Source organism: Puntigrus tetrazona, chromosome 23, assembly GCF_018831695.1.
Source record: "Puntigrus tetrazona isolate hp1 chromosome 23, ASM1883169v1, whole genome shotgun sequence".
In the NCBI taxonomy this organism is placed as follows: domain Eukaryota; kingdom Metazoa; phylum Chordata; class Actinopteri; order Cypriniformes; family Cyprinidae; genus Puntigrus; species Puntigrus tetrazona.
This window is the reverse complement of record NC_056721.1, coordinates 9,019,125-9,041,401: the sequence shown is the minus strand read 5'-3', so window position 1 is coordinate 9,041,401 and position 22,277 is coordinate 9,019,125. Positions and strand designations below refer to the sequence as shown.

The 22,277-nt window shown below is 36.6% G+C and overlaps 4 protein-coding genes across 7 annotated transcripts in view; 3 read left to right on the top strand and 1 right to left on the bottom strand.

The window, feature by feature from the left end:
• The window catches only part of clstn1 (calsyntenin 1), a 33,182-nt gene extending 21,500 nt beyond the window's left edge, over positions 1 to 11,682 (top strand). For 2 of the 4 annotated variants that reach the window (XM_043224215.1, XM_043224216.1), the window contains 13 exons: positions 601 to 786; positions 994 to 1,242; positions 2,025 to 2,146; positions 2,523 to 2,685; positions 3,112 to 3,162; positions 4,500 to 4,657; positions 5,010 to 5,158; positions 5,322 to 5,560; positions 6,054 to 6,224; positions 6,374 to 6,519; positions 7,211 to 7,346; positions 7,772 to 7,956; positions 8,307 to 11,682. In XM_043224215.1, coding sequence (XP_043080150.1) covers positions 601 to 786; positions 994 to 1,242; positions 2,025 to 2,146; positions 2,523 to 2,685; positions 3,112 to 3,162; positions 4,500 to 4,657; positions 5,010 to 5,158; positions 5,322 to 5,560; positions 6,054 to 6,224; positions 6,374 to 6,519; positions 7,211 to 7,346; positions 7,772 to 7,956; positions 8,307 to 8,495 — 2,144 coding nt within the window. In that variant the 3' untranslated portion in view covers positions 8,496 to 11,682. The remainder of the gene's footprint in view (positions 1 to 600; positions 787 to 993; positions 1,243 to 2,024; positions 2,147 to 2,522; positions 2,686 to 3,111; positions 3,163 to 4,499; positions 4,658 to 5,009; positions 5,159 to 5,321; positions 5,561 to 6,053; positions 6,225 to 6,373; positions 6,520 to 7,210; positions 7,347 to 7,771; positions 7,957 to 8,306) is intronic. The other 2 variants (XM_043224217.1, XM_043224219.1) reach the window with 1 other exon arrangement.
• Positions 11,683 to 12,200: 518 nt separating this feature from the next.
• Positions 12,201 to 14,917, bottom strand: lzic (leucine zipper and CTNNBIP1 domain containing). The gene is made up of 7 exons (XM_043224221.1): positions 14,778 to 14,917; positions 14,324 to 14,431; positions 14,112 to 14,247; positions 13,405 to 13,503; positions 13,224 to 13,319; positions 13,046 to 13,127; positions 12,201 to 12,955 (listed from the first exon to the last, which is right to left on the bottom strand). The coding sequence occupies exons 2-7, from the start codon at positions 14,422 to 14,424 to the stop codon at positions 12,897 to 12,899; spliced, it is 573 nt and encodes a 190-aa protein (XP_043080156.1). The 5' UTR covers positions 14,425 to 14,431; positions 14,778 to 14,917; the 3' UTR covers positions 12,201 to 12,896.
• A 54-nt stretch (positions 14,918 to 14,971) lies between these two features.
• Positions 14,972 to 18,394, top strand: nmnat1 (nicotinamide nucleotide adenylyltransferase 1). The gene is made up of 5 exons (XM_043224220.1): positions 14,972 to 15,201; positions 15,580 to 15,712; positions 16,070 to 16,253; positions 16,493 to 16,623; positions 17,728 to 18,394. Exons 2-5 carry the CDS (start codon positions 15,598 to 15,600, stop codon positions 18,120 to 18,122), a joined length of 825 nt encoding a protein of 274 aa, XP_043080155.1. The 5' UTR covers positions 14,972 to 15,201; positions 15,580 to 15,597; the 3' UTR covers positions 18,123 to 18,394.
• A 1,926-nt stretch (positions 18,395 to 20,320) lies between these two features.
• Positions 20,321 to 21,876, top strand: LOC122328502 (retinoid-binding protein 7-like). Its single transcript, XM_043224222.1, has 4 exons — positions 20,321 to 20,475; positions 20,627 to 20,805; positions 21,081 to 21,182; positions 21,274 to 21,876. The coding sequence occupies exons 1-4, from the start codon at positions 20,403 to 20,405 to the stop codon at positions 21,325 to 21,327; spliced, it is 408 nt and encodes a 135-aa protein (XP_043080157.1). The 5' UTR covers positions 20,321 to 20,402; the 3' UTR covers positions 21,328 to 21,876.
• Positions 21,877 to 22,277: the final 401 nt, after the last annotated feature.

Genomic DNA, 22,277 nt, shown 5'->3' with positions numbered 1-22,277 from the left:
TAGGGCTGTCAAGTATTTGCTAAGAAGTAACCCACAAATAAAAACAATATTGTGTTTTTAAGTTAAAAAGTCAAAATCTACTTTGTGTTAATATTGTGTTAATTACAGTCTTGGGGATGTGATGTATTGTGTACATCACAGTAAAAAGTAATAAACGTTAATGTAAAAAAGGTTGTTTTATGTTAACTAATGTTAATTTATACAGCGCTTAATTATACATTTTGAACTTTTATTTTTCAAGAAACAAATAGCTTCATTTATTTTCACATTTTATTTTGAAAGGATGCATTAAATTAAGCAAAACTGGCTGTAAAGAAATTTATGCAAAATGTTTCCTGAGTAGCAAATTGACAAATTAGAATTTATTTCGAAGTTATCTTGTGCCACTGAAGACTAATGATGATTAAAAATTCAGCTTTGGCATCCTATAACAATATTTCACAATAATGTTTTTTGAAAACTATACCAATACAAAACATTTGAATGGGAGTCTATTTAAAAATGATCATATCAGGTATTTTTCACCCTTAGATGTTAAACTAATGTTAGTGTGTTACTAAATACTTTTTTTTCAATGGCACATTTTCTCTCTGTTGATAGGATTTAATAAAAGGATTGAATACGAGCCTGGTACAGGCAGCCTAGCTCTGTTCCCCAGCATGCACCTGGAGACCTGCGAGGAGCCAATCACCTCCATTCAGGCCAGCATCATGCTGGAGACTAATCACATCGGCAAAGGCTGTGACCGCGACACATACTCTGAAAAATCCCTGCACAAGCTGTGCGGTGAGTCTCGACATCCTTATTATAATAGAATTACATTAACATCAAGATAATTAAATGTGCTTATTGCATTAAGCAACTCGAGTGTAAACTATTTTAGACAAATTGACATAATTGTATTACCTACATAATCGCACAGGCACATGCTGAACCATAATGCAACCGATATTTTGGGATAGTGTAATGAATAACGTGTGTGCGCCCATCCAGGTGCCAGCGCTGGCACTGTGGAGCTGTTGCCTGCTCCCAGCAACACTGCCAACTGGACCGTTGGCTTGCCCACTGACAACGGCCACGACAGCGACCAGGTGTTTGAGTTCAACGGCACCCAGGCCATCAAGGTCCCTGAGGGTGTGGTGAGCACCACCCTGAAAGAGCCCTTCACCATCTCGGTGTGGATGAGACACGGACCCGGGGGCAGGGAGAAGGAGACCGTGCTCTGCAACTCTGACAAGACTGGTAATGACATTCACATCCAAAACACACTGACAGGATTGAGAGCTAGCTTAAATGTTTGCGTGTCCTCTTCGCTTTTTTACTTCAGTAGGATTGTCAAAACGTTGTGTTGTTTCAAAATGTTATTTCATGCTATTTATTTAATGTGTTATTAACACATTTTAGTATGACACTGTAAAGGATAGTAAGTAATGCACTGTTTATTTATTTCCGTAATTTTGAATTGTTGTTGTTGTGTTTTAGTGTAATGTCATGATATCTGTCAGGCATTTTACGTGTAGTTTAACAAAAAAAAAATCACTTTAATAATTACCTTCACTTTAATAATAAACCTTTAACTAACCTTTACGTAAATATACACAACTGTTCAAAATTGTTGGGTCAGTAATGTTGCATTAAATGCAAAAAGAAAAACGTGTTTGAAAAAACAAAACCAATTCATATAAATATAAATATAAAAAATCACAGCTCGCCAGTCATTGAAGCAAAAGTTCCTGCGCTAGAAAAAGCTCATCAGCTGGCCCTTATGTAAGGCTGATTACATCACAGTTATGCCCCCGTTTATGGAAAGTTGCTCATTGTTTTCTGGGAGAGTGCGGCTGCAGCAATCCATGCATACTGAGACATGTGTACAGAGCAGAACTGTTATCTGCATTTAATTGTGGGGAAGCTCACAAAATTGTAACATGCATCTGTCATGTGATAAACAAGCATGTTTACATGCATTCTCATTGACAGAAGTGTGATTTTTTTTTTTTTTTTTTTTTTTTTTTCTCGTTCCTCAGAGATGAACAGGCACCACTACTCTCTGTATGTACACAACTGTCGTCTTGTGCTGCTGCTGCGTCAGGAGCCTACCGAATCAGAGAATTACAAACCAGCTGAATTCCACTGGAAACTCGATCAAGTGAGTCAACTTCAGACCTGTTACTAGATGCTATGTTTAGCTCGGTAGCGATGAATAGGTCACCTCATGTGTTCAATTAGGGCATAAACATAGTTAGAAAAACATGGCCCGTAACATTCTCTCTCCAAATGGCCCATATTAAACTTTCCATCTTTCTCAGCCAGTACAAATGCATTTTTATGCATGAAAATATATTATATTTTAAGAAGGGGGTACCTTGCTTGAGCATCATCATAAGTGAGGGTCCTTTAAAAAACCAAAAATACCTGCTTTAAGTACACCTAACTGTACATTTAGGTAAGTACATACTGTCCTCAAAATCTCAATATTGAGGTTTTTCTAAATGCTTTAGCTGATCTTGTATCTCTCCTCCCAGGTGTGTGACAAAGAATGGCATCACTACGTGTTGAACATTGAGTTCCCAGCAGTGACTTTGTTTGTGGATGGTGCCACCTTCGAGCCCTTCCTGGTCACGGAGGATTACCCTCTGCATGCCTCCAAGATCGAAACCCAGCTCACCATTGGCGCCTGCTGGCAAGGTACTCTCGCTAATGATCTATTGATTCTTCTCTTTGTCGCCAGCTGCAGTTGAAATTTTAGCACGCTCTATTTTAGTAAGCAGTTTGTCTTTGCAGCTTATAGCGATGGCTGTTTTTTTATAACCCCAGTCATAATGTAAGAAAATAATGCAAAAGTAACATAATACATTAAGTTACTTTTTAATGTAGTAACATAATATTTTATTGTTTTTAAAAGCAACTTAACTAATCATTAAAAATTGTTTTTAATGAATTAAATGTTATCAATTACAAAAGATTTATATAGTATTTGACATTTGTCTTTAATAAAATGCTCTGTGTAATTTCTTGGGCTCTTTAATGCATGGCAACGTGTATGAAGTGACTTTCTTTCCTTGACTATATTGAGCCCTGGTCTTTCCCTGCTCTTCTGTCTTACCTCCACAGACCTCTCAGGACATGACAATGATACTGACACTCTCTCAGAGCCTTTGACAGGTTGCCCTTGTCTTTCCTGATCACACCAATATGTCCAAACGCACGTCTATTAACTCATGTGCGGTTCTTCTGCAGCGTGACATTCGGCTGCAGGAGGACCGTTCATGCACAGCTTCTGTCTGCAATGGCATAACATTTCGAGCATGATGCGATTGAGTCGAAAGACGCCACGTCATAAACCCTGCCTGCCTTGATCTTCATTCTGTTTTCCTAATTCATCAGCCCAGCTCCATCTAATTTCAGTTTGCTTCCAGATCTGGAGATGTGCAGAGCAGACAGTATATTACAAGCAAAACAAGTCCAACTGACCTTAGGGATCCGCATGTTTTTATGATAAATCAGAGGGTTTGGCTGCATTCCTTGCTGCGGTTTGCAGGGTTATTTATGCTAGTGGTATCAGTGCAGCAGACAGTGTCTCATTTCTCACTATGTGACCTTGCTGCTTCTGAGAGCTGCTCTACAGCATCACTCAGTGTCATATTACTGCTGAGGTCATTCTGACTGATCCTGCATCTCTCTGTGTCCTTCAGACAGTCATACTGTAGAGGACATTGCATTACATTACATACAATGTTATGCTGTCATTTTCATCTTATAAGGACTGTTCTCCCGAAAATGAAAATCATTGTTTCAAAATATTGTTTCAAATGTGTAAAAAAAAAAAAAAAAAAAAAAATATATATATATATATATATATATATATATATATATATATATATATATATATATATATATATATATATATATATATATATATATATATATCCAAAAACAAAAAAATAGTTGACTGAACTTTTGAAAGTTGTGTAAATAATTGAAATGTGTAAATAATGCTTTTTGGTGAATTTTTTAGTTTGTTTGTGGCTTTACAGATGTGGTTACTTTTAGGAGCAGCGAATTCTCTACTTGTATGTTTTATAAAATTATAAGCACATACAGCATTTGGAACAACTTACCACGACCAGATTGTCCTTTTTGGGTTAACTATTCCTTAAATGTTGATAACAAGACGGTTCAAAAACGCATTATCCCCACCAAACCATTTAGAAATATGCAAATATGTATAGATTTATTTAATCATGCTGCCTCATTATTTATGTGCCACATTGTGTTCATTCCCATTCATTTGCCTTTTTTGTCCTACAAAAAGTTGCATGAGGCCGCAGGCCTGAATCAGATCATCCATCATCCTGTGTGAAGCACCAGGCGGCAACAACAACGAACACTTAACATGCATGAGCATCAGTCACACGGCCTGTGCACACTGTGCATGCTTGAGCACAGCAGAGCGTACGTTGGGTATCTAATAGTTTCTGTCCCCCTCCGGGTTTGTGTAGGTGGCAGCTCCCGCATGACTCAATACTTTCGGGGCAACCTAGCTGGACTTATGATCCGCTCCGGCAAACTGGAGAACAAGAAAGTTATCGACTGCCTTTACACCTGCAAGGAAGGTCTTGATGTGCAGCTTCCAGAGGAAGTAGCCTCTGCTGTTAAGGTGAGTGAATGTTGTACAACACTGCTGGGATTCTTTTGGGCTATGTAAGTGAAGTTTTGAAAACTGATGATCACACTACCTTGCATAAGTGTCAAATCATATGACAAATCAATTTTGTCAGAAGGATAGTTCACCCAAAAATGAAAATTCTGTCATTTTTCTCAATTTCGTGTATTCTAAACCCATAAGACTTGGCTTATATTTTTAATTAAACAATAGTTTAGTTTAATTTACATATTGATGATTTACATCTAAACGATAATAGATTCACATACATACAGCAGGCTTCATTCAAAAGAATCTGTGTTTCCAAGGTAACCAAATGTATGTATGCTTCTCTGTCTCTCTCTAGGTGGAGTTTAATCCCAACCAGTCTTCTCTAAGCCTGGAGGGCGATGACATTGAGAGCTTTGAGAAGGTCATGCAGCACATCTCATACCTGAACTCCCGGCAGTTCCCCACCCCAGGGATCCGCCATCTGCGTGTCTCCACCACTGTCAAGTTAGTTTCCATCATTGCATTTGAGCTGCATCAAACTAACCAGCCTCACCCTATTATAAATATTATTGCTCCAGAATAACACAGTAAATGGAAAAGCTAATAATAAACCAGAAATAATCTGTTCATTGCACTTGTAATAATATATTATAATGTCATTCTTCAGATGCTTCAATGAGGAGACGTGCATTTCCGTGCCTGACTCTGAAGGCTATGTGATGGTTCTCCAGCCAGAAGAGCCAAAGATCAGCCTCAGTGGAATTGACCATTTTGCCCGTGGAGCAGCTGAATTTGAGAGCACTGAGGGCGTTACGCTCTTCCCTGAGCTGCGCATCGTCAGCACCATCACCCGTGAGGTGGAGGTGGAAGCTGAGACCGAGGCCGAAGGCGAGGATGATCCCACAGGTACGCTGGGAATGTGGGATTCGCATATCTTGCTGAGAAAGGATGAGAGAGGGGAAATGGATCATGAAAGGGAAAGGAAGATGACTGGGAGTAGTTTCCACGTTGGCTTACCTATGAAATGAAATTCTGTCTTCATTTATTCCTAAATCTGTTTGATATTTGAACACAAGAGATGGATTTGGAAAAGCATATTAAATGCAAATGGTTAAACGGTTTCTTTTACGTATTTTTTTGGATAAGTGGTAGAAATGTTGTCAATATAATGGATTCTGGGATGAAAGAAAGTCTTTGAGGTTTTGTTTTAGCTAATGTTTTTTTATTTTACTGCATTGTAAGTATTTCTTTCGGATTACTTGACTCCCTGCAATCGATATTTGTCAAAAAGTTGTAGGGTGGACTGTTTCTGAACCTTCAAGTTTTTCTAAGATTAAATGTAATCAAACAGAAAGGTTCTGCTCTAACTTACTGACGAATGGTTCTTGTTTTTTTGCAGTGCAAGAGACGGTGGTATCTGAGGAGATCATGCATAATTTGGACACGTGTGAAGTGACTGTGGTGGGAGATGAACTGAATGGAGATCATGAGAGTTTGGAGGTGGATCTGGCTCAAATCCAGCAGAGAGTTCTGGAGATGAGCTCTTCTAACGTGGGCATGGTCATCACAGGTACTCATCCATTGGCTGTAGGAATAGGGTTATATTTGTGTGATTTTGTTCATGGTAGTTTATATCCATCTTCTTGCTGAATGGCTAATCTAATAGTATTAAAAGCATCAGTACTGTAATCTTGATGAATAGTTTGTTTCTGTCCACAGGGGTTAACACCATGGCGAACTATGAACAGGTCCTGCATCTGATCCGCTACAGGAACTGGCACACAGAGGCATTGTTTGATAGGAAGTTTAAACTCGTCTGCTCTGAACTCAATGGCCGCTACATCAGCAATGAATTCAAAGTCGAGGTACGACTGACCACACACTGTCCTCAATGTAAACAATCATTTTTTTATAATTATAATGTTCCACTATAATACCACAGTACCTACAGTTTAAATAGTTAACAGTGTATATAAACACGCTTCCTTTCAAATGTTTGGGGTCAGTGAGATGTTTTTTGTGAGAAATTAGTAGTTTTACTTGGCAAGAATGCATTAAATTATATAATAATAATAATTATTATATAATAATTATATAATTATTATATTTCTAATTTTAAAAATCTATTTTTAAATAAATGCTTCATTTTGAACTTTATATTCATCAAAGAATCCTAAAGAAATTTAACTTTAATAATAATAATTTTTCTTGAGCAGCAAATCAGCATATTAGAAAGATTTCCGAAGGACCCTGTCACACTAAAATAATTATGCTATCACAAGAATTTTTTTTTAAAGTATGATAAGATACTTTAGTAAAACAAAAAAGTGCTACCTTGATGATAAAAAAATATATATTGTTTTAAACAAAATATACAAACAATTGTATAGTCAGCAAATTCCTAAACTGTAGTGTTAAGATCTCTCTTTTTTTCACTGTTAATATAAAAATGCTACATACAAGTTTGTATCAAAATAAGTCAAATAAGGATATAAAGAGACTGTTATACAATGCAGATGCCAGTTGTGAGACGGTGTTTATGGTTTATGTTATCAGGTCAACGTGATCCATACAGCCAACCCCATGGATCATGCTAACAACGCTATGGTACAGCCTCAGTTCATCAACCAAGTACAGCACGCTTCAGTGGACCTGTCTGGACACAACCTGGCCAACACACATCAGGCCTCAGGTATTTCTTCTTTATCCCCACCATTTCCTTCTCCTCTGATCCATCTGTTCAGCATCTCTTGGAGATGAATGCATTTCATTGGCTGCTTCATCTCTCACAGTATCTCTCCTAGATTATTGCACTAATCTCTCATTAAAGATAATCCAGACTTTGTAATCAAACGAATAAGCTGTTTAATGTTGAGCTCAAAACTGAATTCAGTTTCTTTCCATGAGTTTTTCTGCAGCTTAAAGTCAATTTAAAAAGTAGGACAGTTATGGAGCGCCGTGTACTTAGCCTGTTTTTAATGGCGCACTTTTAGGGATTATATACAAGTGTGGTCTACAACATCTGGACGGTCGGTGAGGGACACTTCGGACAACCTCTTTTAGGGTTTTTTCACCCTAAATATCAAATGCTAATCTGTGTCCATCCACTCTTCACAGTTGTCCCAAGTGCTGCCACCATCGTTATCGTCGTGTGTGTGAGCTTCTTGGTGTTTATGATTATCCTGGGCGTCTTCCGTATCCGTGCTGCCCACCAGCGCACCATGAGAGACCAGGAAAACGGCAAAGAGAATGAGATGGACTGGGATGACTCTGCCCTCACCATAACCGTCAACCCAATGGAGGTGTGTTCTTAAAACAGAGCTTGTTCGCTCTTAGTTAATGCAGCAGAGCGCTAAACCCATTAAAAACTCAGTGTACCTTTGTAAAAATCCCTCCTCCTCCTGTTCACTTGTCTGCTAATATGGGTTTTCAATATACTAAACAGCAATTTTTTTGCATTATGTTTGCTGTGAGAAGTAATAAACGAGGTCGGGTTGGACCGCCATTAAAGAGGCTTGGGATAAATTATTGGTTCAGTTTCGAAATTTTTTGATGTATATTTTTATGTTTTTTTTTTTAAATCCAATCGTCGTATATTCACAGATGTCTATTATACAGTTTAAAGAGCGTTCGGTTCTCTCTTCCTCCTTAGACTTATGAGGATCAGCACAGCAGCGAAGAGGAAGGAGATGAAGAAGAAGAAGAGAGCGAGGACGGAGAGGAGGAAGACGACATCACCAGTGCGGAGTCAGACAGCAGCGAGGATGAGGGCGGCGAACAGGAAGACCAGCAGGGTTCGAACAGACAGCAGCAGCTGGAGTGGGACGACTCCACCTACTGATCCTCCTGAGCACACACTACACACTACTTACCAACACACACCACACACACACACACACGCTCTCACACAGTGACAAATCCACCCATGTCACATCCCTCTGCCAATAGGGACGCCCATGTTCCCCCTACCTAAGGAGCCATGCGTAAAAAAAACGCGGAAAACACTGAAAACTAAACGATTATACAATATATGTACAATATAGATGCGAATATATCCGGTGTCTGTCGTGACAGGTGTTGCAGTCCGCTTCATTTCCACCCGCCAAGGCTTCCCTATCGACATCTTATCGTGGTGGTATTCAGTGTAGTATAGTATCACAGCTATCTCAATACAAGTTCCTAATTTATTGAATCTTTTTCTGTCTTCTCCGAGGGAATCCTGGCCCGCGTTCGCATTTTCTTTCAGCTCTGTACGGACACATCCCTGCACTTTTTACTTTCAAGTTGAGCTTCGAGAATGATTTTAATGTATAATCCTTGCACATTTAGGTTGATTTGCTACAGGAATTTTGAGGAAATTCACTTTATATTGCATGGCAAGATTTGCAATCATGGGTACGGAAGAAAACAACAGCTTTTTGATATTTTGTAAATAAGACGAAACCATGTAATTAGTCGATGTGTGTTAGTGAAAGCCTAACCAGCGGTTTCCGTTATCTAAAAAGACACAGTGTCTGCTGTAGAATATTTATGTCAGATGCTCTTAGCATGTTTCAGAAACTTTCAGTAAATCTCATGCTCGTAAAAAAAAAAAAAAAAAAAATGTCCGCTTCACAGAGAGAAACCCATGACAGAGGCTGAGGTTTCTGTGGCAAAGTGTCGTTCATTTTGTCTTTTCTCTTGGAGGTGGGTGTGCATCTTTTTTGTTTGGTTCCGTTCTGTTTCGTAGTGTTGGATGGGCGTAGAGTCGGTTCAGTGCTTTGGCTTTACATATGCTAATTCTAGCTGGGCTTGCAATGGCACAAATGCTACACCGAGGCTTTAATGTTTTAATTCAGTGACGTTTTGGGGACTAACAAATCACATTCAGGTGATGAATATACAGTTGTTGTTTTTTTCGCGTGGTACTGTATGTTGTACAGTTTAGGCACACCGCAGTTATTTAAGCCATTCTTAAGTGATAGTGCTTGTATTTTCTGTAATAAATAAATAGAGACCAATTTGAATCACAGGACGCACTCTCATAACCCAGTCTGAATAACAATTACGACTGAAACGACGTGGAAAACGGGTGCGCTGGTGATTTATCGACAATGTGAGCATCGAAAGGTCTGTTGTGTACTGTTTTGACAGACCTCTATTGCTAAGTTGTATAACTTTAACTGAACAAAATTGCGTGGGGGGGAGGGGTTGTTTTTATTTCATATATACCTAATTTTGTATTTTAAAGTGATTTTTCCTTTTTTTAATTTTTAAATTCAGGGTTAACCCGTGCTACTCATTTCAAGGCCCCTTAAAAGCATTACAAGGGCTATTTTGCCTATCACAGCGCATTAAAAGAAACGAATTTCAACTTTTAAAGCATAAAATATTTTTGCAGTATGGCCGTTGGATTTTATTGTACATGGAACTGTACTGTAGAGTTGTGTAAAGATATTTGTTTACATTTGGTAAACTTTTATTCCTTTTCGGTGACGCTATCAATCTACTCCAGATTTGCAGGTCATTTCTCTTCAGAATCATGTCATAGTTTCATTCTCTTACTGTGATTGGACATTTCGGGACGCACCCCCTCCGAAAACGGTTAAGCCATTGGGGAAAATGATGTTCCGTTCCCGCTGGGCTCGAGGAAAAAGAATGTTAATTATTCAGGAGATTGTACATCGTTTGATTGTTTAGCCAAGACGGACGCGAAGCTTTAGGGTACTTCATTCAGCTGTTTTTTGTTTACATGCATGAATATTCTCTGTTTCAGGCCTAAGCTACAAGGCTCTGTTACGATTGGTGGTACGAATATAATTTTGTGTTACGTCAGAAAAGGTACAATGCGGGAAGCTGTCGAGAAGGTCTATTTTTGTGACCCATGAGAGAGCGACGGTTTTAGGTTTTGTTCCGTGTTTTGGTCATCGGGATCCCCCTCAAAATTGACAGGACTTTTTAAAAAGAGATCCAGAAATCAGCTGGTGGAGTTGTGGGAGTGCCTTTTGCCTATCACAGCGCATTAATAACACGACTAACCAAACACTCATCCATGCCATTTTAGTTGTTGCAATTTTCTCATTTTATAATGATTTAGTATATTAGATTTCTTTATAGGTACGGGGAAGTGATTTTAATTTGATTTAGATTTTCTGTTAGGGATCAACAGCTAGTTTTATCAAGAGCGGACGTTTTAATTGTCCCGCATACAGTAGACGTCTTGTGTTCATGTTGATGTGTAGAGAAAAATAATAGGTCCATACTGTATCATCAATGAATATTGTACTAAATCATGTTTGAGGAAATCCACTTTCGAAAAGATGTACATTATTATAGGCAGCATATGTGGGTATGATATGTGTATAGTGAAAGGTGTATCTCCTGATAACGCTGTAGAGGGCAGCATGAAATTCACGAGAAGCAAATACATGATGACTCGTCACACAAACGTTATAGTCTCTCACAGTGTATTCTCGACTCGCGATGTAGACCATTCCATGAGACCAAATTTAGTATAATCAATGTTTGTACTGAAAAATCGCACAATTGTTTGTATCTTCCCTCCTTTCCCCTGATGCAAATATTCATCTGCAGGTTCTCAAGGGAAAAATCACGTGAATTGTATTTCAAACAATGTGATTTTAAGACGCTGGCGCAGAAACTTTCCATAATAAAGAAAAAAAAGCAGTCTGTGCCGAGCGTGAACGGCTGCAGATGGTGGGTGTCTAATGGGGCATTGTCTTTGCATGTATAACACAAGATATAAATATTTCCTGTAACTGGCACATGGTACTGTGGGTTTGGAGTGGAGTAGATGGGAGAGGATACTACTGAATCAAAGATTATCTGTCTCAGATTTGCAGCCTTCAGTGGTCATTGTTCACGTTTTGATTACTTTTATTTTTTTGCTCTAGAAATGAAAACCGGGGGATGTTGTAGAACTGTTGGATGCTGCCTTCCAGCTCATTCACTTTTCTATTATTCAGAGGAATAATTATAGTGAAGTTGATGCTTGCTCATGAACAAAATAAAGGATGAGATGGGAATAAGTTCGTGTTGGAGTTTCGATTTTTTTTTTTTTCGCTTGATATTTATATATGATAAAGTTTGTATATTCCTATGTTTACATTAGGAAAACTTGTTTTTATTAATGTATTTGAATATATTTACTGTAATGTAACTTTAAAAATGTTTTTTATTATTAAGTAATTTTACTTTTTTATATGCACATGTATACACAAAGCATTTAAATGTGTATATGTAATAAGTAAAATATAAAAAAATCTTTTTCTTATAAACTAAAAATCAATAGTAGTTTAAAAGCTTCTACCTTCCTCATTAAATCTGGAAGGAAAGAAATTCAATCACTGACCTTGATCTTTCCTCATGCATTGCATTTTTAATCTATGATGAAGGTGAATTACAGAACACACTAATATTACCATGACTATAGTGCCACCTAGTGTTTAAACAAAATTATTTCTATTTCATTAAAACATCTATAAACCATCTCAGTGGTTCGGAGATTATAATGACAGATCATTTTTAACGATATCTTAAATTGTTAGTGTGAAATTAGGCATTTTTAATAAAGTTTAGAAATCTTTTCCAAAGATCACAATCCAGTCTGTAATAGGATTAGCAGAGATTAAACCTGTTCTTGATCTTTTTAACCAAATGCATTACAAAAGAAAAGCTGTAAAGAGAGAAAAGACAAAACACTGACAACTTTTAAGATGTTGATCGCCAAATATATTCAAATACAAAGTATTTACAAATATCACACTGGTTTAAAAAAAAGTTCTAACAAACAAAATTAAAATGCATAGTAATCTATTTTACTATCAAATACTAGTACCAAAAAGGCTTATTGGCAACAGGTTAATAAATTACTTTACAACCAGAAAGTTGAAAAGAATCAGGACTTTTTCTTTTTTGACAATTTTACCCCTCTGTATTCGTAAAATAAGAACTATTCTAAAATTAGCTTTTATAAATGTTTGAGACATTTCACAGAAAATGTAAACACTTTTTTTCCTCCACTGTACCCAAATCAAAATGTACAAATCGAACATAAAATGTATAGGATGTATACAATAAGAAAACTGTCAGATGAATCTTTAGGTTGAGTGACCTCATGATTTCATCTCACAGTTCTGTTCCTAAATGTACAAAATAGGAACCATTGTTAAAAAAAAAAATTACTGTAAATACTGTAAAATGCACAGACAGCATTTAGGCCACACTCAATCTTAATGAACCTTTATGTCGAGGTCTTCTCAACTCCAGAACTGGCTAATGCCATTATCTTATCTTCAGATCCTAAAAAGGTAAGACACGCTTGATTATAAAAGAGGTATTCATTAAGCATAATATGCTTCAATAGTCATGATTAGCTGCTTCTCATCTTACCCAGGCTCGCGGTCACCTTCTCAAAGTGGCTCAGAGTGGCACTAGCATTTGCAGCAAGAAACGCTTCATCCTCTGTGGTCAGCTGTGCGTTCAAACAATTTACAGATTTCAGAAACACTTTAACACGCGAGTCTCGAAACAGATGCAAGATTATTCGTGTCAGTAATAGCCCTCTCACCTTCTCGCCAAGTTTTCTAAGAGCTGTGAGGATCTCCACTTTCTGCTGAGTGTACACGTCTCGAGGGAGCTTTCCAACCATCACGTCACGGTCCATCTGAATTCATACGGTATCGTATGAACGTATTTAAGTCTTTGCATATATATTTGCATGTTTGAAAATGTTAACATGTGCTTGTCACCTCGGCCAGTCTCGTCCTCAGTTGCCCTGGCTGCTTTTTAGCAAACAGCCGAATGACTTCTGGGGTCTTGAATGCCTGACTGATGGCAGCTTGGATCGCCTGATAAATATTTGCGGTCATAAATGATCTCTCAGCATGCCTAATTTATTATACTGGTAGACATCAGTCTATATGTATTTTTACAGAAAAAAAAAAAACCTTTATAAACTATTTACACACACACACACACACACACACACACACACACACACACACACACACACACACATATATATATATATATAAAACTCTGGACCACAAAACCAGTCATAAGTAGCACAAGTAAATTTGTAGCAATCGCCACATTGTATGGGTCAAATTGATCAATTTTCCTTTGTCAAATATCATTACAATATTAATGATTATGCTCCATGAGGATACTTTGTAAATGTCCTATCGTAAATGTATCAAAATGTAATTTTTGATATGCATTACTAAGTACATAATCTGGACAACTTTAAAAGTGATATTCGCAATATTTATATATTTTTTTGCACCTTCAGATTCCAGATTTTTTTTTTTTAAATATTTGTATCTCGATCTAACCATGTATCATTGGTAAACTTCTATATTCAAAATATGACATAAAAATGTTAATAAAAAAAAAATGTACCCTTCTGAGACTGGTTTTGCGGTCCAGGGTCACATATGAACTCATCAATTCTTACCAGCTGCATTCCCCCCAGTTCATCAACTAGTGTCATATTCCCAGACATCAACTTCTTTAATGACTCGTTGAACTCGCTCAACTGTTCTAGTGTCTCTTTTTTGGTTTCTTCATATTCTTCCTCTTCAAGTTCTTCTCTGCAAAAGAAAAAAAAAATCTAATGCGTGCAACTGAATGTTGAGATGTTCTAGAGAACTGGTGGGATGTCATTACCTGCACTCCTCTAAATCCTGAAGCTGTTGCATTAGCCGGTCCAGCTGTTCTTCCATATTTTGTCTCAGTTTGCTTGTTTCTGATGTCCCTCTAGAAGCCATTCTTTATCTTTTGAAATAAATAACAGGTGCAAAACACATCTTTTCATGCACAACATGGCATTCCCTAATGCTGCTAAATATCTGAATGTCACAACTGATGTGATCAGAATTAGTATGCAGTGTTGCCTGTATCAATTTAAATACTATAATTTAAGTTTGGCTAATCATGAAAGATCTGGTGTCAGTATTACACCTATGAATATATGTATGCCACATTATTTTGTCACCCTGCTTTATTCTATCTCACTGCGCAGTTAGCTTAGCTTGCTGGAAAATATGTAAAACCAAATCAATGTACTAACGGCATATTCATTAAAGACGTGGTTTTACGTGAATCAAGTAGTAACTCTCACCCGTGCTTTTTTCTCCAAAAACGTCCAACTGATAAAGACACAATAAGATTTTAAGTTGCTAAGTCCAGTTGCTAAGGTGTGGTTTGCTAGCACAATTTATCTCCAATAGAAATCGAACGTCTTTTCTGCGTAAACAGAGCGCACAGTTGATTATCACGAGCACGCTCCGAACGCGTATGAACTGCGCATAATCACGCGCGTTTTGCGTTTGCTCCACAGCACTGCTATCGCAACAATAACACAACTAAAATACGATTCATTTTAACAGCTTCTTCTTGTTTATAGTAAAGCGATATTTCGCTGCGTCGGTTGGTTAAACCAGTGCGTTGAGGTTTTACTGAAACCAAAGAATAATACAGAATACCCTAGAATAATCAAGGCGCTTTGTTGAAACATAAATGGGACTCACGAGACAAGTTTGTTGGTAAGAAACAAATAAGTTTAGTCCTACTTACATATTAGTGCGCATATTTGTGGAATTGCGTTTTATTGAGTAGAATATCATCCATAAACCCGTTTGTATAGGTTTAAAATAGTTTTTATTAAGATGAGCTATAGTAGTAATTCCTCTTACTACCTACACTTTTGAGACATGAAATTTAGTTATATACATCAATATATACGTTTTTTGTTAATAATTTGTGTATGTGGGTTATATATATATATATATAAATAAAAAAAAAATAAATAATATATATATATATATATATATATATATATATATATATATATATATATATATATAATTATTATTTTTATTTATTTTTAATCTTCTTATATATATACACACCTTTTTCTGCAGACAGCATTTTCTTGATCAATGTCATCACAAGAGAAACCCAAAGTGGTGCTGCTGGCATGTGGGTCCTTCAACCCCATCACAAACATGCACCTGCGTATGTTCGAACTGGCTAGGGATCACCTCGAAGACACTGGTATGTTTCAAATGCGTTATGTAATAAAGGTATAGGCCTAGTTCACGTTGATTCTAACCTGTATATTTCTTTTCTATTGAACACAAAAAACAACTAGACAGTTGACCTCCATTGTATGGAAAACAGTTCTATTGATGTCAGTGGCTACCAGCAAATGTTTGGTTACCAGCATTCCCTGCAGTGTCTTCTTTTGTGTTTAACAGAAGAAAGAAATTCATACATGTCTGGAACAATTTGAAGATGAATGATGATGATGATAAAATGTTATTTTTGGGGTGAACTACGCCTTACTGTGTTATCACTCATCAAACATGCGCATTTTTTAACATGCATAACTTTTTTTGATTGTTCGCTTAGGAAGATACAGAGTGGTGAAAGGCATAATCTCTCCAGTTGGAGACGGCTACAAAAAGAAAGGTCTGATTGAAGCCTGTCATCGGTTAGAGATGGCTAGACTAGCCACGCTGAACTCTGATTGGATCACAGTGGATGACTGGGAGAGCCAGCAGCCGGAGTGGGTGGAGACAGCCAAAGTAGTTCGGTGAGAACATCTTAAGATCGTGTGATTTCAGTGAACGTTTCATTTTGGGTGAAGTGAAAGATAAATCTGACACACCCGTTTTGTTCTGCAAGTATTGCTGTGCTTTCTATTTTTGCATGAGTTGCATGTCGCATCTGATCTTGTGTGCTTGGACGTCACATGTGATGTGCTACTACGTCAAAATGATCGAGGTTTTATGCCAAACTGACATTTAATCAGATCATTCTGATCTTTACTAGGCACCATGCAGAATGCGTTTTCAGCGAGAACGACAACGACGATGTGGATACGGTGAGGTGTGGGAAGAGGAGAAAGCTGGAACAAAATAAAATCATCTCTCAAACCTCATCTTATATTAGCACAAAAGAAGGTATGATGCCTTCACTGGATTATATAAGACTGCTTAGGGCAGTTAAAAGGGTGTTTACCTGAGAATGCCACTCTGTCACAATACCTCACAACAGGCAATAAAATGAACGGCTGAGGTGCCTTCGGGACAGCAGAGAAACAAGGTACAGCGAGGTGTATTTATGAGTGTTTACACAGTTCAGCACAATTTGCATCTTTCTGCACTGTCTGACAGCATTCTTCTGCAAGTGGAACACTTTGAAGCAAATGTACAGGTGTAGTAAGTGAGAACTGAAACAACTAATTTAGAGAAAAAGGAGAAATGCTTTGTAAGAACAGACCAGTGTTTTCTGCTGGATCTTGGTCTTGCAGCAAGCCCTGATGAAAAAGTGTATTATATATTTGTAATATGTTTTGTGTTTTAAATATAAATATCATAATTTAAATGTAAAATAAAAATTAAAATCTTAATATATATATATATATATATATATATATATATATATATATATATATATATATATACACATATATTTATATATATGTATATATATATAAAACCAATTTTTATGTTTTTAAAACCTATGCTCACCAAGGCTGCATTTATTTGATAAAAAATGTCCATTTGTATATCATAAAAAAACAATTAATTCTTAACATTTATGTTAAAAACAGTTGAGCTGTAATGAGCAGGATGAATATAAATTTTGATGAATATAAAATTCAAAAGGATAGAATTCATTTGAAATAGAAATATTTTGTAATACAAATGTTTTTACTATCACTTTGGATCTATTTAGTGTATTGTTACTGATGAGGTTTTTTTTTATTTTTTTATAAATAAATCTTTATTGCTCCAAACTTTTAAATGTTAGTTCAATTTCTTTTATTAAACTAAAATTTAATTCATTTTGCTACACCATTCTGTTATTTTCTACATCCCCTGTCTTCATGCTTTAGTAACATTTAGTTGCAGTAGAGCAACTGAACCATACTGTAATTAACATGTAGTGTTGGCTTGCCCGAATGACTTTGAAGAGGAGCACAGTTTTCAAGTCAAGACTCATGACTTTCATAAAAAGAGCCATGCTTAAAGCACTCATGATGTCCTAAATCTATATTTTAGACACCCCTCATCTGAACCTCCTGTGTGGTGCTGATGTGCTGGAGTCATTCGGTGTCCCCAACCTTTGGAAGCCAGAGGATATTGAGGAGATAGTGGGTCGCTATGGTGTGGCGTGCATCACCAGGTGCGGCAGTGACCCTGAGAAGTTTGTCAATCAGTCTGATGTGCTGTACAAACACCGTAAGAACATCCACATGGTTCGGGAATGGGTGACCAATGAGATCTCGGCCACCCATGTGCGCCGTGCCCTACGCAGGGGACAGAGTGTCCGCTACCTGCTGCCTGACCCCGTGCTGCGCTACATTCAGGATCACGGTCTGTACAGTGCTGAGAGCGAGCAGAAGAATGCTGATGCTATCCTCGCCCCTTTTCAGAGATACAGCACCTCTAATTAGACTGATGTTCTGCTGCTTTTCATCCAGTTTCTTATTCTGTTCGTGATCTCTGATGGAGGGCTGGTCTGTTTCCCACAGAACTTCACTGACACTTGATTGATGGTTAATTTTGCTTGCTTGAACTCATTTGGTTGTGAGCGATTGCTTTGGATTGTATCATGAAAGATTCAGATTGATAAATAATATATTAAAAATATAATTTCATTTGATTTAATTGATTTAATGCTGTCAAATGATTAATCACATCCAACATAAAAGTTTTTGTTTGCATACTATATGTGTACTGTGTATATTTATTATGTGTGTGTATATATATATATGTATACACACACACACACACAAGAAAATGCATATATTTTTATAATAATATATTTATTATTTTCTAATTATATTCTGTGTGTATTTATATACACAAAATAAATATACACAGTGGAAAATGTATGTATTTTTTTTATTTTGGATGCGATTAAATGATTAATTACTTTGCAGTACTAATTTTGATAAAGACTAATATGTTCATATAATTTATTTCATTGTAGTTCACTGCCAAACATAAAAAAAATCACAGAGGGATTTTTATCAGTTATTTTTGAGTTTGTTTACTGTTTACCTCCAATAGATCTTCTTCTGTCTGGGTGCTAATAAATGAAAAATCTGTTTGCAAAAATCCTTTTCTCTTTTTGTAAGACGTTATTTTAAAGTGTTCTTGCAACACGCTACATGTACTTTATAATAAATATATTAACATTTTATAATAACAACAAATTATGCATAATTACATGCAAGTAACTTAAACATATAGCAAGTATGTGTATTTAATTAATATTACTCAGTACCTAAATGTATAGTTACATCGTAACAAGGACACGTTTGCATAAAGTGTTGCCTGTCTTTTTCAATTTAGCACATATCTGTAATCTTTAAAACAAAATGCTTATATAACAAGTGTTATGGGTCATTGTGAAGGTTGCTCTAGAATTCAAGCTATGATATGCCACATTTGCTCAGTGACATTTATTTGACAAGTGAGAACATTTGCTCTGAGCATTTAAACATCAGATATTTTTTATCTGCGTTTTTAGGGCTGACATGTTGGCATGTGGAGAACAGCAGTTTGACAGTGAAGCTCCTGCAAGCTTTTCAATAATAACAGAAGACGATCTTAATCTGAAGACCTGTTAGATCACTGCTAATGTGCGACACCTTTTGTTTTAGCACACATAGACTTATTAAAGTGGGAATTCCCAGGAATACCATGATTACAACAGAAACTTCCTTTCTGACACGCATATAGTGAAATAGTTGTTTTCCTGTGAAGATCACACTTAAACGCGTCTATTGTCATCTATTTTCGGCCTCAGGCATGTCCTCGTGACCTGGTAAAATTTAGTAATACTAAACATGAAAGGCCCTGAGTTTCCCTGACTCACAATACTCATATGACTGAAAGCTTTTTTTTTCTTTTTTTTTGCATTCATTGATAAAATGAATGGGTCCTTCCTCGATTGTGTCACTTTGGTTGATGATATTTGCATATAATAAAGTCATCTTAACGGGTGTAATATGCACATTTGACACCTTGCAGTTTTGGTTATGGTGATCAGATTTGTTTAATCAGTAATGTGATATATAAAAGATGTCTTAAGCTTAGGCCATACATTTTCCACAATAGCCTGCATTTTAAACAGATTAATTTTATCCATATAACAACACTCAGTTGCAGTTAACACCTATTTATCCTCGCGTGCTGATAATAGTAAGGTTTGGTCTTCTCATCTTTTAAGAAGTTCACAGTAATTTCACGCGCGTAATTGTTTTTGTTCGCGGCGCTCGTGATCATGATATCGTATGTGGGATCACTTGACCGTAATGGAACTTTTTTTTTGTCTGCTGTTAAGAAACCTTTGTTCAAGTTACAAGGAAGAACGGAGAAATGGAAGGCATGCGAACGAAGTTAACGAAAGTAAAATGTATGTGAATATCTTATAGGATTAATGGATATACCGCGTGTTTTAATCATATATCAAGCGTTGCGTTTAATTTGAGCACCTTTTAACGTCTGGTCAGTGTTTCACGGGTGTGTTTTGTCAAACATTTTACGTACGAACACTTGTCAGACGTGTTTTACTTTTACGTAAAGTGTGACGACGTGCAAATTAGAATACGTACTGCTAAGCACCGCCCACTTAGCAAACGACACATATAAGTGCTGGAAATCCTTCTGTCTGTCATACCTTGCGCCTTGTTTTCCGCTGGGATAATTTGCAGTCGGTTAACAAAATGCCTGTAAGCCTCTGTGGAACTTGGGACATGGTGAGCAATGTCAACTTTGAGGGATACATGATTGCTTTAGGTAAGAGTGCATTATTTGTTCTGTGAAATTAATACTTGCTCATAATACTGTTTCTAAAATGGACAAATGTTTATTATATTATATTATATTATATTCCAGTTGTTTAATGCATGTCATGAAATAATAGATTCTAAACTTTGTCTTGTCACAGGTGTCAGTCTGTACACCCGCAAGATCGCCCTAAGGCTAAAACATCGTAAAGTGATCGAGCAGCTGGGGGATCAATATGTCGTCAAGACTCTCAGCACCTTCAGAAACTACACTTTCTCCTTCAGAGTCAACGAGGGGTTCAAAGAGTTCACCAAGGGGCTGGATGACAGACACTGCAAGGTATCACAAATTGTGTCATTATATTGCAACACATCAGTTACTGTTATTACTATAGCAGGTAGATCTAACAAGGACAAGCTAAAACTTAGTGTTACGTTATTTATTTACTTTCATGACATTTAATAGAACACATTTTATAGTAGATAACAATCTTGCTGCACAAGAATACTAATAGTCCTTTAGGCCGTTTGACCTGTTAAATATTTGCTGAAAAGATGATATTGAGAATGCACTTAATCCGCTGTTTGAAGTTTAAACTATATCTGTTTGTCTAGTCTCTGGTGACATGGGAGGGGAACAAGTTGGTGTGCATTCAAAAGGGTGAGAAGAAGAACAGAGGTTGGTCGCACTGGATCGAGGACGACAAACTCCATTTGGTAAGTGTGAAATTACGCATCTTGCACTAAAATAATCTGCAATACACTTTAATGTAATACAATAATACTCATACCTCTCAACCATTTATAGGAATTGTACTGTGAGGATCAGGTCTGCAAGCAAGTTTTTAAACGGGTTGTTTGAGGTCCTGCTGTGGCGCTTACTGTGAGAAAAGGTGTACTGATGTAAACAAAGTCAGAGGAATATGAGGAAGGAAGAAGAACCATGAGTTTTAAACTTCTGCCTCAAAGCCTGACTAGTCATTTACATCCAGTGAGAGAGGCTTGCAGACTGAGGAAGAGTATGAGCATGATGTATAATGCCACTAGAGGGTGCCACAAGACCACGAACAAACTAAAGTCAGGCCAACAGCAGTTCACTCACTGGAAACACTGTATGTCGTCAATAGTTATGCCACCATTGCCTAACCATGTTTACGTGTAATACAAGTACCTCGCTCAAAGACATTTAGCAATCTGTAATGTGCTTCTGTATTTTTGTAACAAAAATACAAAAACAATTTGTAGCTGGTTTAGTTTTATTATTATTTTTTGTTTATTTTTATAATCTTGTTAAGATTTATAGCTTTTTGTTAAATACGCTAATTTTGTTCATTCGGTTACTTGAATTCAACACCTTGTTCACTTACTTGATTGTCCCTTATTGTGCAATAAACTTTGAAACAAGTTAAAATATACTTTGTGTGTTTATTTGCCACTGGGTTGCAATATTTATTTCATTTGAATTGTAAGCAACAAATCATCATGATGATTTTTTTAAACAATGGCAACAAGCCAATTTACAAAATAAATTATTAATACTTTGAAAAAAAATAGTATGTATAGAGTATGAAAAAGTGCTTTTAATTGTCAACCCTGGTTGGTGGCGTCTTTATCCTGGGGATGATTAAAAGAACAAATGAAGATAATACATTTTATAAAAACAAAAGTAACCTTTAAAAGAAAAAATATAAAGATAGGGAGCGATTCATGATTATTACATCACGACCAAATGATGCAATATTATCTTTTTATTATTTATTTATTCAAGCGTAAATAGGATTGTTGTCATGATCAATCCTTTGTAAGCTATAT

What these genes read in the sequence shown, in the direction of transcription:
- nmnat1 (XM_043224220.1), top strand. Translation starts at nt 15,598, where the DNA reads ATGTCATCACAAGAGAAACCCAAAGTGGTGCTGCTGGCATGTGGGTCC. An exon ending in GGATCACCTCGAAGACACTG is followed by an intron (nt 15,713 to 16,069) that starts GTATGTTTCAAA and finishes TTGTTCGCTTAG; the next exon opens with GAAGATACAGAGTGGTGAAA. An exon ending in GAGACAGCCAAAGTAGTTCG is followed by an intron (nt 16,254 to 16,492) that starts GTGAGAACATCT and finishes GATCTTTACTAG; the next exon opens with GCACCATGCAGAATGCGTTT.
- lzic (XM_043224221.1), bottom strand. Translation starts at nt 14,424, where the DNA reads ATGGCTTCTAGAGGGACATCAGAAACAAGCAAACTGAGACAAAATATG. An exon ending in TTAGAAAACTTGGCGAGAAG is followed by an intron (nt 13,128 to 13,223) that starts GTGAGAGGGCTA and finishes TTGAACGCACAG; the next exon opens with CTGACCACAGAGGATGAAGC. An exon ending in GAAGGTGACCGCGAGCCTGG is followed by an intron (nt 12,956 to 13,045) that starts GTAAGATGAGAA and finishes TTACCTTTTTAG; the next exon opens with GATCTGAAGATAAGATAATG.
- LOC122328502 (XM_043224222.1), top strand. Translation starts at nt 20,403, where the DNA reads ATGCCTGTAAGCCTCTGTGGAACTTGGGACATGGTGAGCAATGTCAAC. An exon ending in GGGATACATGATTGCTTTAG is followed by an intron (nt 20,476 to 20,626) that starts GTAAGAGTGCAT and finishes GTCTTGTCACAG; the next exon opens with GTGTCAGTCTGTACACCCGC. An exon ending in AGGACGACAAACTCCATTTG is followed by an intron (nt 21,183 to 21,273) that starts GTAAGTGTGAAA and finishes AACCATTTATAG; the next exon opens with GAATTGTACTGTGAGGATCA.